Raw genomic sequence first — 16,306 nt, 5'->3', positions numbered from 1 at the left:
GGAGGCACCGAGGCGGCCGGTACGGGACAGGGCAGCCCGTACGGGACAGGGCTGCCGGTACGGGGCAGGGCAGCTGGTACAGGACAAGCAGCCGGTACGGGACAGGGCAGCCGGTACGGGACAGGGCTGCTGGTACGGGACAGGGCTGCTGGTACGGGATGGGGCGGCCGGGGCAGGACAGGGCTGCCGGTACGGGACAGGGCGGCCGGTACGGGACAGGGCAGCCGGTACGGGACAGAGCGGCCCGTATGGGACAGGGCTGCTGGTACGGGACAGGGCGGCCGGTACAGGACAGGGCGGCCGGTATGGGACAGGGCAGCCGGTACAGGACAGGGCTGCAGGTACGGGACAGGGCAGCCGGTACGGGACAGGGCTGCCGGTACGGGACAGGGCAGCCGGTACGGGACAGGGCTGCCGGTACGGGACAGGGCTGCTGGTACGGGATGGGGCGGCCGGGGCAGGACAGGGCTGCCGGTACGGGACAGGGCTGCCGGTACGGGACAGGGCAGCCGGTACGGGACAGGGCGGCCGGTACAGGACAGGGCGGCCGGTACGGGACAGGGCTGCCGGTACGGGACAGGGCGGCCCGTATGGGACAGGGCGGCCGGTACGGGACAGGGCTGCCGGTACGGGACAGGGCGGCCGGTACGGGACAGGGCAGCCGGTACGGGACAGGGCTGCCAGCTCAGCGCGCCCCTGGGCTGGGACCCCGCTCGCTGCTGGGCCCAGGGCCTCGCCGCCAGCCCCTCTGTGCCCGGGCGTGCGGGAGCATGCCGACATCCCCGGTAGGCCCGGGACAGCCGGAGCCCCCGGCCCCGGTCCCTTTCCCGGGGCGGCGCAGCCGGAGGCCGCAGGGGCTGCGCCGGCCCCGGCCCCGGGCGCTCTCGCCGGCGCTCTCCGGCGAGGCGTGCCATGACTCCGCGGGTTCGGTTCCCAGTTCCTACTGCCGTGGCGGTCAGCGCCTTGCGGTCGGTGCGGAGAGCCCTGCCTGCCCGCCCGGCGCGGAGAGCGGCGGCAGGGAGCGCTGGGGAAGGCCGCCAGCGCCGCGGGGCAGGGGCCGGCACCGGGCGGGCCGCCGGTGCGGGAGCCGCAGGCCCGGCCGGGCCGCAGCCGCTTACACGGCCGCTGCGGGGCGGAGCGCCCCCTGCCGGCCAGGCAGAGGGGTAGCGCCGCCGCCCGGGGCTGCCGCGACTACAACTCCCAGCGTGCCTTGCGGCGGCGGCCGAACTACAGCTCCCGGCAGCCCGCGGGCGGTGCGTGCCGCGCGTGCCGCGCCGTGCGTGCCGTGCGTGCCGGTGGAGCCAGGCCGTAGCGGCGGGGCCGGGGCCGCGGCGATGCTGGAGGAGGCGGGCGAGGTGCTGGAGTCGGTGCTGAAGGCTTCGTGCCTGCCGCTCAGCTTCCTGCTCTTCGTGCCCGCCGTGCTGCTGCTCCTGGGCCCGCCGCCCGCCGCCGAGGCCGCCCATGAGTTCACGGTCTACCGCATGCAGCAGTACGAGCTGGGCGGGCAGCCCTACGGTGAGAGACGGCACGGCCCGGCCGGGCGCGGTTGGGCCACCGGCCTGCGCCAGGCCTCGGTCCTCCGGGAGGGCGAGTCCCGAGAGCGGCTCCCTTCGGGGCCGATGGGGCCCTGGGAAGAGCCCCGACCCCGGGGAGGGGCCCAGGGTAGGCCGCGAAGCTGCAGGCGGCCCGGGGAGGGCGACCCGGCCCGGGGAGGCTGCAGGAGAGCTCGGAGGCTGCAGGAGAGCTCGGAGGGCCCTGCGAGGCTGCAACCGGGCCCAGGCCCTGGGGAGGCTGCAGGAGAGCTCGGAGGGCCCTGTGAGGCTGCGGCCGGGCCCCGGCCCCAGGGAGGCTGTAGGTGGGTCCCGTCTGGCCGAGCTTTACTGCCCAGTCTCAGCAGGAGCAGGAGGGTGCCGAGAGCTCCCGCATGGTGACCTGGAGGTGCCCAGGGACCCTGCTGTGTCCTCGCAGGCTCCTGTCTGCGGGCCAAACCCCCTGTGTTTTGAGCAGTCCAGCTGCAGCCCTCTCGCATCCTGGGGAACTTGGATGTGAGCTCAGTTTTGTTCTCTTGCCTTTGACTTCTCTATTGACAGGTTGGTTCTTCGCTCTTCAGTCTCAATTAGCAGTGTCTATAGCTCCAGCGTCTCCTCATTTGAGAGTCCTTTCTTTTGCAGTTCTTCTTTCACATTACGATTGACCTCCAGTTCCTCTGTTCTGTTGCTTCTAGGCCGCCGATTGTGCAACACCTTTCTTTGAGTCAGAAACGCAACCTGTTCTGTGAAGCATTGAAGTGTTGTAACCCTTAGCCTCCACCCCCCTGTACTCACTAACCCGGAATCAAGTGTTGTTTCTGAGTCTTCTATAGATATTTTATTCCAGATCAGGGCATGTGTTCTGTCCATGAGTGACTCTTCCTGCTGTCTGTTTTGTGGCCTGAGTTTCAGACTTCTGTTAACAGTCCAGCACTACAGCCCCACACTTATACTGTACTGTCCATGAGGCTTGGTCTCTAGATCTTTCAGATCTTCATAAGATCAAACATCAGTAGAAGTTATGAAATGCCAGCTATGCCTGCATGCTTTGTAAACACTACAGATGCTACTGGGGCTTCTGATTTTCTGAAATTATTTCTGGGGTCTTGCATCACAGTTTCTCAAAAGGTGTCCACGTCTTGAGACCTCTCTGGTTGAGAACCTCACTAGATCCGAGGCAGGCTCTCTCATGGGAGTATCAAGCTATCTCTCTTCTCCTGTGGTGGTAAATCTTTGTTGGCAGGCTTAATGGGGCAGCAGGCACGTGTTTCAGCTGGCTTTGACTTTGGTTGCCAGAATGTTCTCTCTAGCCAAGTACTCACAACGTATTTTGGAATATTTTGTGAACTCTTGAAAAGCCATACATTGTTTTTTAAGATGCTTGCAATTAACTTTTAATGCTGTTTCTTTTTCTGGAGCCTTTTAGCTCGGTGGATTGTGTATTTCCTTTCTTCCTTGCCAGCCCCTTTGGGTAGCTGATGTTCCTCTTCTATGTGTGTGCTGAGGCCAGATGTCCTTCAGGATAAAAGCTATTTGTTCCAGATTCTCATATTCTTTCCCCCAAAAGACCAAATAGAGATTGCTGCTGAGCCTTTTCTTGCAGGGGGGAGAAGAGTTATTGTCAACATAGGTCATAGAGCAATTGAAGAACAAACTTGGACTTCCTCTAATGCTGTTAGAATAGAGTTATTTAGATTGTAAATGAATGATTATTAAACAGTTGTCTGTAGAGAAACTACAAAAAAGCAACTTCTTGTGCTGTGCTGTCAGGGTGCTGACTCAGGGTGATGAAGTCTTTGATATAGGTACCAGAGTTATTATAGAAGAAGAAATTGGATTTGGAGCATTACAAATTGTAAGGTAGATTTGAATGTCTCTATTTATACTGTTGGGTCTGCTCTGCTTAGGTGTCAAGGGTTGTGCTGGGAGCAGAACTCTGGATCCATGCTTTGCTATGTTTACGCATCGTTGTTTTGGGAATGGTGGAAGAGTTATCCCCATCATGGATGGGTTTTCTCTGATCAGGGGCTGCTGTTAATATTTGTTTGTTATACAGTGTGAGAGCTCTATGTGGAGAATTTAGATCGTGCCTTAACTCTGTTTCTTGGTGTACAGCCCTCACTGATACTATGCCGTGGAAGTATAGGTTTTTCTTGTTTAGGTGATTTGATCTTTGACGAGAGCAAACTAATGTTAGAGTTAAGTTAAGCAAGGTTTAAATTTAACCTTTAGCGACACTCCTGTTTGGCATAGGCTGAGATGCCTTCTGGAGCACCTTCCTCCTTCCCTGGCTGCTTGGGCACTCAGGGTGATGAAGTCTTTGATATAGGTACCAGAGTTGTTATAGAAGAAGAAATTGGATTTGGAGCATTACAAATTGTAAGGTAGATTTGAATGTCTCTATTTATACAAGATGTCCTTGTGGTCTTCTCTTGGAAAATGCTGGAGCTGCTGGCAAGCCTCCAGACTGCTGTTCTCCCAAAGGATTGCATTTTCATGTGGGGAATTTGATACGCTGAAACTAAGAGTAGGAGAGAGCGAGCAGTAAGAGGAAGCAGCCTGCTCATTTATAATTTTCTCAGCCGCAGAAACATCCCAGTGGGCGAGCTAGAAGAGCCCTTGGATGGGCATGGTACCCCCTGCGTCCTTTCACAAAGTGGTTCTGCACAGCTTGCATCCTCTGCTTGCAGACACGAGCCTACAGCTGGAGGCTGCAGTAGGCTGCGTAGCAGGAGGCCAGGCTTTCTCCGCGTGTATTGCCAGGTGTAAGGTGCAGGCGAGCAAACGGGTAGCCAGCATGGTCGTGGTGGGAGGTAGACTGGAAGGTGGTTGAGGCTGGGTAGTGCTGGAGTAAGGGGAGCCTGGCAGGACATGGCTGCACAGATGTTGGTCTGATGGATGCAGGCACAAAACAGATCTCTGTTCCTTCTTGGACAAGGGGGAAGGGATGAACGTAGCTTTCTGCAGGTTGTGGCTGCTCTGAAGTTCAGCAGACTGTCACCAAGACTGTTCTGAGAAGGAGCTAGGCTCAAGCAAAGGGGATGCGATGAAATCGCTTACAAAACCTCTTGCTGTTCTCTCCTCACAGGCACCAGGAGTGCAGTGCTTAACACAGAAGCCCGCACTGTAGAAGCAGACGTCCTGAGCCGCCGCTGTGTCATGATGCGGCTGGCGGATTTCTCCTATGAGCAGTACCAGAAGGCTCTCCGCCAGTCAGCTGGTGCTGTGGTGATCATCTTGCCGCGATCTATCTCTTCTGTCCCACAGGATGTTGTAAGGGTAAAAAAACCCAACGTTCCCTTTCTCTTCCGATGGGAGATGTATTTGAGAGAGACAGACAGGCTTGGGTTGCTGTAGGACTAAAAGCTCCTGTTGTAATGCACAACAAATCATATTCTAATTTTAAAACTTGCCTTTCTGTCTCTGCTTTGGTTGTTACTTTTTTTCTGCCCTCTTGCATGTTTAGGAGATGCTAAGTTTGTGTCTCACTTAAATCCTCAGCAATTCATGGAGATAGAGCCGGAAATGCTTGCTATGGAAACTATTGTGCCAGTCTACTTTGCAGTGGAAGATGAAGAGCTGCTGTCTATCTATGAACAAACGCGGGCTGCTTCTGCGTCCCAGGGTTCTGCCTCGGCTGCAGAAGGTGAGTTCTGACAAGGGGGGGAAAGGCTTAGAGGAAGACAGTCCTGATCCCACCTCTGGGAGCAGTCTGCTGCGTCATATGCACCACGAACCGGTGTTCTGTTGCCTTCGTGTTTATTCTGTCTTTAAGGTGCTTTGAGATTTAATGGAAGAAAAACATAGTATAAGAGAGAGTATTACTTGACTATATTTGGAAATACAGTTTCACGGAGTCAGTTTTCAGCTTTACACTGTTGCAAGTAAGATAGAAAGCAAAACTCAAGTTAAAAACGACATTGAAGATGTTAAGTGACTACAGTGTGTTGGTGGAAGCTGAAGCTTTTTTTCTGACCACCAGTCAGTTCAGTGCTTCCATGTATTGCTCTGTAAATAGCTTTACTCTCTTACTGACCTGCTGCTTGTGATTAACTTTAAGACTGCTGGAGAAAAGGTTTTGTTCTAGCCAGCTCAAAATATTGGGATTTCAGGACAGAATGGAAATGCACGGTCACCAGGATTCTGTGTCAATGCATAGACAAAAGGGACAAGTGAAAGGGCTTAAATGGTTTAAAGCTGGTCTCTCCAGAGCTCAGTTAGCAAGGGAAAAAAAGGGACGAAACTTTCCCAGGTGTAATTTTTTTTTTTTTGTTCTAGTTCTGCTGCACACGGCAACTGCCAATGGCTTCCAGATGGTGACCAGCGGGGCTCAAAGCAAAGCCATCAATGACTGGCTCATACCCAGCGTGGAGGTGAGTTGTGTATTTGGATTCAAACTGGTAACACTGATGGGATGCCGCCTTTTAGTGGGACTTCATCAGATATTTGTGCTGACAGGGGAAGTCAGGGGAGTCTCAGCCAGGTATCTGAAGTCCTCAGGACTGAGGCCACTGCAGACTCAGTAGGTGTGTAGAAGTCAGGCTGTCTTTGTACAGGCGCACAAAGGGTGATGCCAAGCGACACCGACCTCTTTCCTCTGCAGGGAAGGCTTACGGGGCTGGGTGGAGAAGACCTGCCCACTGTTGTGATAGTTGCCCACTATGATTCTTTTGGAGTGGCTCCGGTGAGTATTCTTTCTTCCTGCAACTCTCTGTTCCTGTTTGTGTGTTCCTGTCTTTTTTCCCATGTGGCCTCTGCCCCTATGTTTTTTTCTTGGCCTTAAAGACATGGGGCAGTTATAAGTGGAGCGTGGTGGTGTGCTATCTTGAAGGCTGTTCTGGTACATGAGAGTAAGTGTAGGGTTGTCACCTTGTCTCTGTCCCGCTTCATCCCGCAGTGGCTGTCACACGGTGCTGACTCCAATGGCAGCGGTATCTCAGTGCTACTGGAACTAGCCAGGCTGTTTTCCCGGCTCTACACCTACAGACGTACCCATGCTGCGTAAGAAACTGCCCTATTCTTGGTTGAATGTGTGTAGCTGAGATCAGATAAGAAGGCCTTTTGCTCCGGACCTGTAGAGTGTTACAAGCAGTCTTCTACTTTGCTCTGTTTTGCTTCCCTCCGAGTACAGCTGCTGTTAATGGCCAAGCTCCTTCCTTTGGTTTCCTTGCTGTAGCTCTGCTCAAGCTCAGGGACAAGTGGAGGGAATGGTGTGGGAAGTAGATTCCATACTCAAGCACTGGAAACTCCCCCCCTTTACTCCTGTCCTGCCATTACCTTAGTATGTGGCATGTAGGAAGCGTTTGTTGATGGACAGTTTGCCTTGAATGTCGGGTGCTAGCTGTTGTGATGCCACCACACCTCCAAGGCTGAGTAAAGGAGTTCTGTAGCCACGGAGTGCAGCAGGCTAACACTTTTCTGTCTTCTTTGATGGGCAGGTATAACTTGCTGTTCTTTGCATCCGGAGGTGGCAAGTTTAATTATCAAGGAACCAAGCGGTGGCTGGAAGACAATTTGGACCACACTGGTGAGTAAGGGGCTGGCATTCCAGCATGTTCTGTGGCAAGGCCTCTGTTAATAGGATTGTGTCAAGTGTCTCGTATGTCAGCCCTCCTGTGAGAATCTCCTTGTGTGGGCCTTGCTTTTTGGGGATGGAAATCCCAGCACAAAACATAGCAATAAAGGTTTGGATTTTTCTGTTCCAGATTCCAGCCTGCTGCAGGACAACGTAGCATTTGTTCTCTGTCTTGATACTCTGGGCCGAGGCAATAGCCTTCATCTCCATGTCTCAAAGCCTCCCAAGGAGGGGACCTTGCAGCACGCGTTTCTGAGGGAACTGGAGATGGTAATGAAAAGCATTTTAGGTAGATGGGAACTTGGGACTTACTGTGGGGAGCTGCAGCTCTCCAAGAGAGGAAGGAAGGAAGACGTGAAGAAAGGGTGTGCCATTGAAATATTTCATGTATTTTGTACAGTCACTTGATTTGAAGTGCAGATAAATCCTCATGCCACAGTCCCAAATGAAGCAGACTAGATCTGCTGCATTTTCCACTGCACTTCCTTATGGCTTGCTGCTTGCAAAAGCTACCCTGTAGTGACATTAAAACAGGTTTTCTTGACATTAAAACAGTTTTTTAATGGCAGTAACTGCACCTTACAGATGGAAATGTATTTACCTTCTGGAACACACACACAAAAAAAATGCATCTAGGTGGTCTGGGCAGTGTAAGATGGGACTATGCAGTGGGCAGCATGACACCCTGGATGGTTTGTCCTTTCTCTCAGGTTGTTGCCAGCCAGTTCCCAGAGGTGAAGTTTTCCATGGTGCACAAGAAGATAAACTTGGCTGAGGACATGCTGGCATGGGAGCATGAGCGTTTTGCGATCCGACGCTTGCCAGCATTCACCATCTCCCATCTGGAGAGCCACCGGGACAGCCTGCGCAACAGCATCATGGATAGGAGGTTAGAGGCCTTAGGGAAGGCTGCAGCTGAAATCTAGCCTGTAAACGCAAATTGGCCTTGCGACTGCTTGTGCTGTTCTGATGGTCAGAGGATGGGTGCAAAACCCCTGGGAGTTGGGCTCTGGATTCAGGCTCATGCTTGATGCAGTGAAAAAGGGTGGTTTCGAGGGGAAGGTGATCCCATTGACGGATTCATAATCCCCTCTTTTGCTTTAGGGCACGAATAGACACTAAGGCACTAACCAGGAATACTAGGATCATTGCTGAGGCTTTGACAAGGGTCATCTACAACCTAACAGACAAGGTAAGAGCTGCCCATTGTGCAGTGCTAGCCAGATTTGTCCTGCCCGACCAAGCTTGCTCTCACCAATAGCCTGGGTTATTTTTTTTCCCTTGCAGGGAGCACCTGCAGATCTGCAGATCTTCACGGATCAGATGGTGAGCACAGTGCATTTTTGTGACCTGTGGGAAGAAGGAATCAAGAGTCTGGGAGAGAGGTCTGGTCTTGGCATATGTGTGGTTGACTCCCTTTCTTTGGTATTTTTCTGCAGCAGATCCAGCAGGAGCAAATAGAATCAGTGATGGACTGGCTGAGCAGTCAGCCCAGGGCTGCCCAGCTGATTGATAAAGACAGCACCTTCCTCAACACCTTAGAATATTATATGGGTCGCTACCTGAAGGATGTCAAACAGCATCATGTGAAGGCAGACAAACGGTAAGAAAAGAGATGAAAGAACAAGCTAGAGCATGCAAACTGGCTTCCCCCTCCAATGAATTTTGTCTCTGAGCTGCAGCTTTTCTGCCGTCTTGGCATGTAGCTGGAAGTGATTGCTCTCTTCTGCTCTCCTGTCAGTTTTGGTTCATGCTCTCTGTTCTCCCAGAGAAAGCTCTTTATCATTCCTCACAGCACAGTAACGAGTCCCAGCAGCTCCCTCTGTCTGAAGAGCTCATTTTCTCACTGTTTTGGTTCCACCCTTCCCACTCTTGAGTGCTGCTGCTCCCTGAATGCAGGAAAAGACTAAGGTCCCCTAGAAAGCTTTCTTTAATTGCAAAAAGGCAGCTTCCATCCTGTCCAACCTGCCTGGGTTGAAGCAGTTTAATGAACCCGGTGAGGTGTCTTCCATGTGCCTCTTCTGAGACAGCTGAACAGCATGTGTTCTGAACTGTATCCTTAGGCTTCTGAGTGTAGGAAAAGAAAGACTTGACAACTAGAATCGGTTCAAAACTGGTATGCAATGTGCTCATGCTTACCTGTCTCTGGTTGGATGAACTCCTTAGGAATGGAGGTTTGGGCTGTCCTTACTGCAGTGTCAAGAAGCGTAGTAGAACCTGAAGAATTTCTTCTTTTCACAGGGACCCTGAGTTTGTTTTCTATGACCAGCTGAAACAGGTGATGAATGCGTACAGGTAAGGAATTTCCTTGGGCACGTTGGGCTATCGTCTCACTCTGTGGTGGTAGCTGCTGTAGCAATTTCATGTGTTCTTTCTTTATTTCAGGGTCAAGCCAGCGATCTTTGACCTGCTTCTTGCTGTCTGTATCGCGGCCTACCTTGGTGTTGCCTACGTTGCAGTGCAGGTAAGAGAAGAGAAGCAGGAGACAGATGTATTATTTTCCTCATAAATCACGTTAGCTACAGTAATCAGTGCTCACACAGTCCTAGCACCAAAGTTGGAACAATAATGCCACCCCACTCTAAAAGTAGTAATCCAAAATGGCTGGCTGGTTTTGTGTATGTTTTTGAGTATCTCAGTTGGCTGTGCTGAAGGCAATCTCTAGCCATTCTAGTGCAAAACTGGTTTAGAGAGCTCCTTCTCTTGGTCAAGAACATGCACAACTCGCTTGTTAAGTTATTTTGGCTATGTAACAACTTCAGACTGAAACTTCTCAAGGTAACTAAAATCTGCTGTAATGTTAAAGATTTGCAGCTTGTAGTAAGTTAGGAGTGTTAGGAGATCCTTCCACTATCTGAACTTGGGATGCAGCTTAGAAATGCATCTTCAGGGTTTGGTTGTTTTTTTGGTTGGTTGGTTTTTTTCCCTCAATGAAACCATAAATACATCCTGTGACCATGCTCCTGGAAACGTGATACTCCATGCCTTGGCCAGCTAGTGTTTTTGTGTAAGCGTTAACAAAGCCACTGTGAGCTAGACTTTGATCCTGGCTGGGTTCTCCGAAGAACATGAACGAAAGGGAAGCATTTTAGGTCAATCTAAATTTTGATCTCTTAATGTTATTTGTGTGTGTGTGTTTGGGGAAACAACAAGCATTTAAAAATCTGATGTAACAATGTAAACAGGAGGAAAAACATATACTTTGATTTCTGTCAGCTATCTTCGTTATGTTTCTTATTACAAGTTATTTGAAGCCTGGATCTTGTTATATCTGTCAAATATCTGAAGTAGTTGTTATCGAATAAAAAGGCAGTTAATCAAAGCTGAATCAATAGAAGAATTAAGGAAATTTCTAAGTTACTGGTGAAATGGTGAAAGAGAAGATCCAGTTAAAGGATTGTGAACTACTGCGAATCTCTGTGCTTCCCTGGTTCATTTTTACATTCCTGAAACTGCTAGCAGCAGTGTTTCTGTAGTGACCAGTATTATGCATGTGTTGAAATCTGAAGCTTTCTCCTCCCCTTTGGAAGGAACAGCATGGCATCAAAAAACTGTAAAATCTTGAACAAATGTTTGCATCTTCACAATGGGGGTGACACAGGCCTGCACAAGCACTTCTGTAAGCCATCACTTTCTGTACTACTACAAGTAACTGGATTCATTGTAATAATTCCTCCTAATTCACCAAGTCCCACTCCATCTTCAGGATGAGAGTGCTAGTGGACGATCCAAATAAGGTATTGCATTTGCACATTAGTATTGTTTTAAGCCTTCTAGTAAGTTTTCTCTCTGTGTAGAACACAGTCATTTTATTAGAATTTATAAGGACTCATAGTTACTTATTTTCCCTTCTGCTTCCAGCACTTTGGTCTCCTTTACAAGATGATACAGAGATTGTCCCTTAAAACCAAGCAGCAGTGAAGCAACGAGTCATCACCCATACAGCAGTACTGAGCCATCGGTGAGCCCATCAGGAACCTTCTGCCTTCCATTGAATCCTGCTGTTTCTCTTTCTCTGTCTCCTCTTTGCTACTCTAGAGAGAGGAGGAAGGCAGAAAGAAAACGAAATTTTAACTCTTGTGCACCTTTTAAGTGCTTTTCTTCACTTTCTTCCCCTGACTTGCACCATGTCTGTTTTCCTTTGCTTTTTGGTGAGGGAGAGGCTCAGAGACTTCAGTGGTTCCTGCGGGTTGTTTAAACACTGAACGGCTGATTCTGAGCAGCTTCTCTGAGAGTAAAACCAAGTCCAGCACCTTCACGGACACATGTGCCATACAGCCAACTTGGAAACTGAAACTACGGAGTAGAGTGACATGTTATCTCTGCCCAGCAAACAAGGACTCAGAGCAGTTGTTTAAAAGGAAAAAAAAGTGCACATGCAAATTAAAGAGAATACTATTAGCATGTTTTCTTATGGCACCTCTTCCTTAAGTTCACTGCCTGGCTTTAGGAAGGTGTGCTGAGCAAGCGGTGTCTGCAGCAAGCATCTTCTTGCATTTTGTTTAGACTGTGCAATAACTCATTCCCTTTTAGGAGGTGCACTGTAAACGGTCTTGACTGTTATTGACAGAATGAGGAAAGATTGTTAAAACGGGTTCCTTGCGTTAGGGTTCTTACCAGGACAGGTTCTCTCCCGTCTCTATTGGAGGATGCATTTTGCTGTGTACTTGATTTCTCTTGAAGTTTATGGTCCTTGAACAGTTCACAGCTGCCACTGCTCTGTGCTAAACTCTTGCTTGGTTTTTAAGGGGTGTTCTACAGTTCCAGCTGCTGCAGGATTGTGTTCCGTGCCGCTCCATGTCCTTAAACGAGCTGGTTATATTAATAGCAAGAGCAGCCCAGCTCCCTGCTGAGCTCTGGTCTGTAACCCCTTCAATCTTCATTCCTCAGTTTTCATTTCCAGACGGGTTCTGGATTTTGGGGTGTTTACCCATGTTCACCTGCATCTCAGGGTCTCATTTGACATTTTTCAGCTCTATTATTTCTGGAAACACTGTTCCTGGCCTGCACGCATGAGCAAGTTCCCAAAGTGCTTGTTGCTGTCCTTTCACGTGCTGCCCCCAGTGTGAAGGGAGGCAGGTCACTTAGCCATTAAAAAGCAAAACAAAAACAAACAAACAAAAAAAAGAGTTTTATGAATGTCATTTTAAACATGGCTGTTTCTAGAACTGTACCTAAGAGAGTGTATCTTGGAACACACGCTCTCTGTTACTTTTTATCCTTGAGCAAGCCTTATCTTTAGTTTGCTGATGCTTCTGGATGGAGAGCGCTATGTAGTTGCCCGTGCTATGCAAAGACCAGGAGGGCCAGGTAACCAGTTGCTCAAGCATTGTCATCATCTTAAGTTTAAATCTTTCCTGAATTCCACACCATCCAAGGTAAGCAGGATACTTGTCACCACTTTCTGGTGAGAGATGAATGCCCTTTCTGGGCAGTGTTGCACTTTGTTTACCCTCAAGTTCTGGAAAATATATCAAGATACTGACTACAAGTCCTAGGCTAGTTGTAGTTCTGGAAGATGTCCTGATTGAATACTACTGTCCTGCCACTCAGCAATGTTTGAGTCCTTTCTGTAATTTGTTCTATGCACGAGGTCTCTTCACAGGCCACAGTGACTACCTTTTTTTTTTTTTTAAATGACTACTTGTATTTAAAACAGCATCTTTTACAGAGGCTGAAAAGCTCTTGTGGGTTTGAGTGAAGGTGTACGCTTTTTTTGTATGCAAGGAAAATTCAAGCTGTGCATCCTTGTCTGCCCGCTGCTGTGCGCGCACTTGTTAGAAAAGGGGTGGTTGTGGCCAGTCACTGTCCTTGTCCTTTGGATGGGGACCAAAGCACAGATTTCCATCCATCTTTGTGTGTTTCGCTGTAGTCGCATTCTTGGAGCGCCCTTACCCTGTGATGTGTGCTTTCCGCTACTTTAAACGTGTAGCAACTTGCTCTTTAAAGGGCCTTTTCTTTTCCAGCAGAGCGTGCTGATGTCAGTGGTTCACTGTAATATCAGCAGGTGGGCATGGTACCAAGCACTCCTGAAATATCAGCCCTACAGGGAAACTTGCCTTTTTCTGATCTTTTGGAGTGCTTATTTAAAATACGTCTCTCCGCATGCATGAAGTGTTTGTGACACTCCTCTGCCAAATGAACTTATGACGACTTCAGAAATTGCTGGAGTGGCTGGAAGAGGAACCTTGATTGTTTTCCACTGGCTTTTATGCTCTGTCCTTAGAGACTGTATATGTTGTGCCATGGGAAGGTGCATGCTCTGGACTGCGTAGGTTCAGAATATGCCTGGTACAGTGGCTATCTGAAGAACTTCTCTGTAGGTTCTGAATATCGGGAAGTAGTTCAGAGGCCTCCAGCTGCATGATACGTTTCTAGTGTGTTACGCTTGGAGGGGGGTGTTCCCTCCAATCCAGCAGATTACTTAATAACGAAACTCCATTACTTCACTGAGAAAAATAGGAAAACCAAAATTATTAGCAGTCCTGCTGCAGCTTGACTTGATGCATATAAAATTTGTAAGTAGTGGGCAAGAGGGAACAGAACAGGCCTGGAGCATTCTCCCTTGCAGTGGAGACTGTCAGCCTTCCGTCTTCCAGATGAGAAGCTCAAAGTTCAGAGTCAAAAACTTCCACGTCCCTGTCAAGGTTGTAGAATTAAAGCAAATGCTTTAGCTCCTTGTGGTCTCAACAATAAACTGCTAACCCTCCTGATGCCGTGCCGGAAGCCAGTGGCAGCTGTCTAAAAGAAAGGTGGATAGAGGGAAATGAGGAGAGCTCATAACGTGAAGGGCAGTTGGGATAGGGCATCGCGCTCTCCCACACAAGGGTAATTCGTCCTCTCATCTGTTTGGATGCATTTTGTGTATCTCTAGCTGGCTGCCATAGAAAGTAGTTTCTACTGCAGAGAAGGGTTTATGCTTTTGATCAAAGCATGTGTGCACTGAAACATTAGATACTCAAATCTGAGAGAGTCAAATTCCAACTTTCTCATAGCTGGAACAGAGCGCCCAGCCTGGGAGTGAAGTTAGTTCCCGCATTGCTGTTTCCTTTGGGAAGTTGACAGAGAAGCTTGTAAATAGACCCTGCTATTCTGCTAGGTTTTGAAAAAAAACCAAGAAAAATGGTGCTGATCTGTACCGCAGCATATCTGATCAATTCTGTCACCAAGACGACACACAAAGGCAAAAATCCAACAGCTGTTCTGGTAAAATAAAAGTTCTCCACAACATTGCAGAAGAGCTCTGTGTAGCTGATTCTTGTTGCCCCTCTGTTTACCTATCCTTTTTATCAGGCGTTCGCCTGGCCTGGAAGGAAGAAGCATGGAAAGCATTGTCCACATAGACACAAGTGGCTAGCAGTTGATGCTTCTAGCCATAAAACAATTTTCTTTGCTATCTGTTTGACTTTACCTGTTGTCGTGGTGTTGTCAAAGTCTGCAGCTCACAAAAATCTGGTTTTCCAACAGGATTTAAGCACTGAAGCTGTTCATTCCTTCTGTCCACGCCCATCCCCACAGGCACTAATGGGGATTGTATGCGAGTAGTTTGGACTATTGTAGTTGATCTCCCAAATAAGAGAGGTTGGTGCATTGCTATAAAATAAGTACTACTGTGCAATGTGAACTCCACCCTTGTACTCAGTGCTAAGAGGAAAGACCCTGAAGCCAAAATGGAACTAGGTACCCCGCTCTGCGGCTGGAGGAGTCACCACAAGCTATTTAGACGTTTAAAACCACCGATACCCAAAATTGTTGTGGGGGCTTGGTTTTGGGGAGAGGGGGTTGGTTTCTTTGTTTTAAATCACGCGCTGTCATGTTGTTCATAGCACAAGCCAAAATACCGAGTGTCTCCTGCAGCTTGTGGGCAAGCTGGGTTTTAAATTTAAGAGCCATTCAGTCTTGACTTACTGACCTGAAATGATGGGGGTGCTACTGTATGTCTCGGTAAATTGGGCCTCTGGGTACTCAAGAGTGGGCTCCTGCTTGCTCACTTTGATCTGTTTCGTTTCCATTTGTAGTTATTGGATAGCAACTTCAAGGTTATAACCTGGAATATTTGCAGCTCAGGAAAAAGAGTTGATTTATCTAGCAATGTTAACTCAATTATTTATCTCTTGTGTGTCCTAAAGAACAAATGTATATCGAGGTGAATATTTAAAAGCTAATAGAAAATTCAATGCAGTTGATTTACATATTTTTCTGACTATAAATGTAATAATATTTAAGTATTTTAACATTTTTCATTTCCTTATTTGTTTGTCCCTTTTTCCCTTGGAAAAATAAACCGAGTGAGCAGGTTTAATGAACAGATTTGTTGGAGAACTATTTGCTGCTGGAAGCTCAAAAAGCCAGAATCTCCTTGCATTATTTGTGAAGGAATAGACCCCCCCGCAAACAGGGAGAAAATGCATGTGTTAAGAGCTTATGTCATCCCTTCTATATAGTCAAAAGTAAAATAGTGTGACACAAAATACAGACCCTGAGCAAGATTCCAGCACCTTGAGGTGAGCAAATTCCCATTTATTTGAAGGGTTTGTGCTGATGTGAAGCAATTCAAGTTTCTACGCAAGCCAGCTTCAATACTGTGAAAAGCTGGCTGCCTGAGAAGCCAACACCAGCGAATGCTGGTGGTACTTTGTTGTGCCTCTCTCATTACCAAATGACTTTTTGAACACTTATAAACTATTTATTCGAATTATAAACGTTGCAAGAGGTCTGTTCCCTGAGCATGAGTCAGTCCCAGTCTTACAAACCACAGCGGTCGCAGCTGTAGGGTGGGGAAGGATGGAGCCCGTAGCTCATTCCGCCGCCCCGTCATGGCGGGTACCGAGGGGTTCTCCTTGAGACCTTTCGAGCTTCAGCTGCCCCTCAGCTGCTCTCAGGATGGGCACAGTGAGCCTGGGCGCAGGCCCTGCCCGCCCGGGGCGCTGGGCTGCCTGGAGGAGGCCGGGCCTGCTGCTGCGGCGGCCCGGGAGCCGCGGGGGAACCCGCCAAGCCCCGGGACCGCCTGGCTGCTGCGTCCCCTGACGGGGGCCCGGCCGGGGCAGCCCAGCCCGCCGCCGGGCTGCTTCCGAGGCGGCCGGAGCACCTCCTGCTGCCCGCCCCGGGCCGGGCGGCCGGCGGCTGCGGGCCCTCCGGGCTCCCTGCGCGCTTCAGGGCTCTGATAAACGCGGCCCAGGCCGGGGCCGCCATCCCGGCCGCC

General features: G+C 49.5%; 1 protein-coding gene across 3 annotated transcripts; it reads left to right on the top strand.

Annotated features, from left to right (window-relative positions):
- Nucleotides 1–1,334: 1,334 nt before the first annotated feature.
- NCLN (nicalin) lies at nt 1,335–15,298 on the top strand. Of its 3 annotated transcripts, XM_075723696.1 has the most exons (16): nt 1,335–1,515; nt 4,618–4,808; nt 5,031–5,175; nt 5,808–5,902; nt 6,133–6,213; nt 6,427–6,530; nt 6,968–7,056; nt 7,235–7,374; nt 7,815–7,993; nt 8,209–8,296; nt 8,392–8,430; nt 8,544–8,707; nt 9,346–9,399; nt 9,490–9,568; nt 10,966–11,065; nt 14,572–15,298. In XM_075723696.1, exons 1-15 carry the CDS (start codon nt 1,335–1,337, stop codon nt 11,023–11,025), a joined length of 1,689 nt encoding a protein of 562 aa, XP_075579811.1. In that variant the 3' UTR covers nt 11,026–11,065; nt 14,572–15,298. The 3 variants fall into 3 exon arrangements, with proteins under 3 accessions (XP_075579811.1, XP_075579812.1, XP_075579810.1); XM_075723697.1 differs by having other exon boundaries at nt 8,547–8,707; nt 10,966–15,298; XM_075723695.1 differs by having other exon boundaries at nt 10,966–15,298.
- The last annotated feature ends 1,008 nt before the right edge of the window (nt 15,299–16,306 follow it).

The sequence above is a fragment of the Pelecanus crispus genome, chromosome 20, assembly GCF_030463565.1.
Source record: "Pelecanus crispus isolate bPelCri1 chromosome 20, bPelCri1.pri, whole genome shotgun sequence".
NCBI lineage: Eukaryota > Metazoa > Chordata > Aves > Pelecaniformes > Pelecanidae > Pelecanus > Pelecanus crispus.
This window is presented reverse-complemented; position numbering and strand designations above follow the sequence as displayed.

Excerpts from the sequence above, each read along its gene's own strand:
- NCLN (XM_075723696.1), top strand. The coding sequence starts at position 1,335 with ATGCTGGAGGAGGCGGGCGAGGTGCTGGAGTCGGTGCTGAAGGCTTCG. Across the intron at positions 7,375-7,814 it reads TTCTGAGGGAACTGGAGATG|GTTGTTGCCAGCCAGTTCCC; the intron begins GTAATGAAAAGC and ends CCTTTCTCTCAG. Across the intron at positions 9,400-9,489 it reads CAGGTGATGAATGCGTACAG|GGTCAAGCCAGCGATCTTTG; the intron begins GTAAGGAATTTC and ends TCTTTATTTCAG.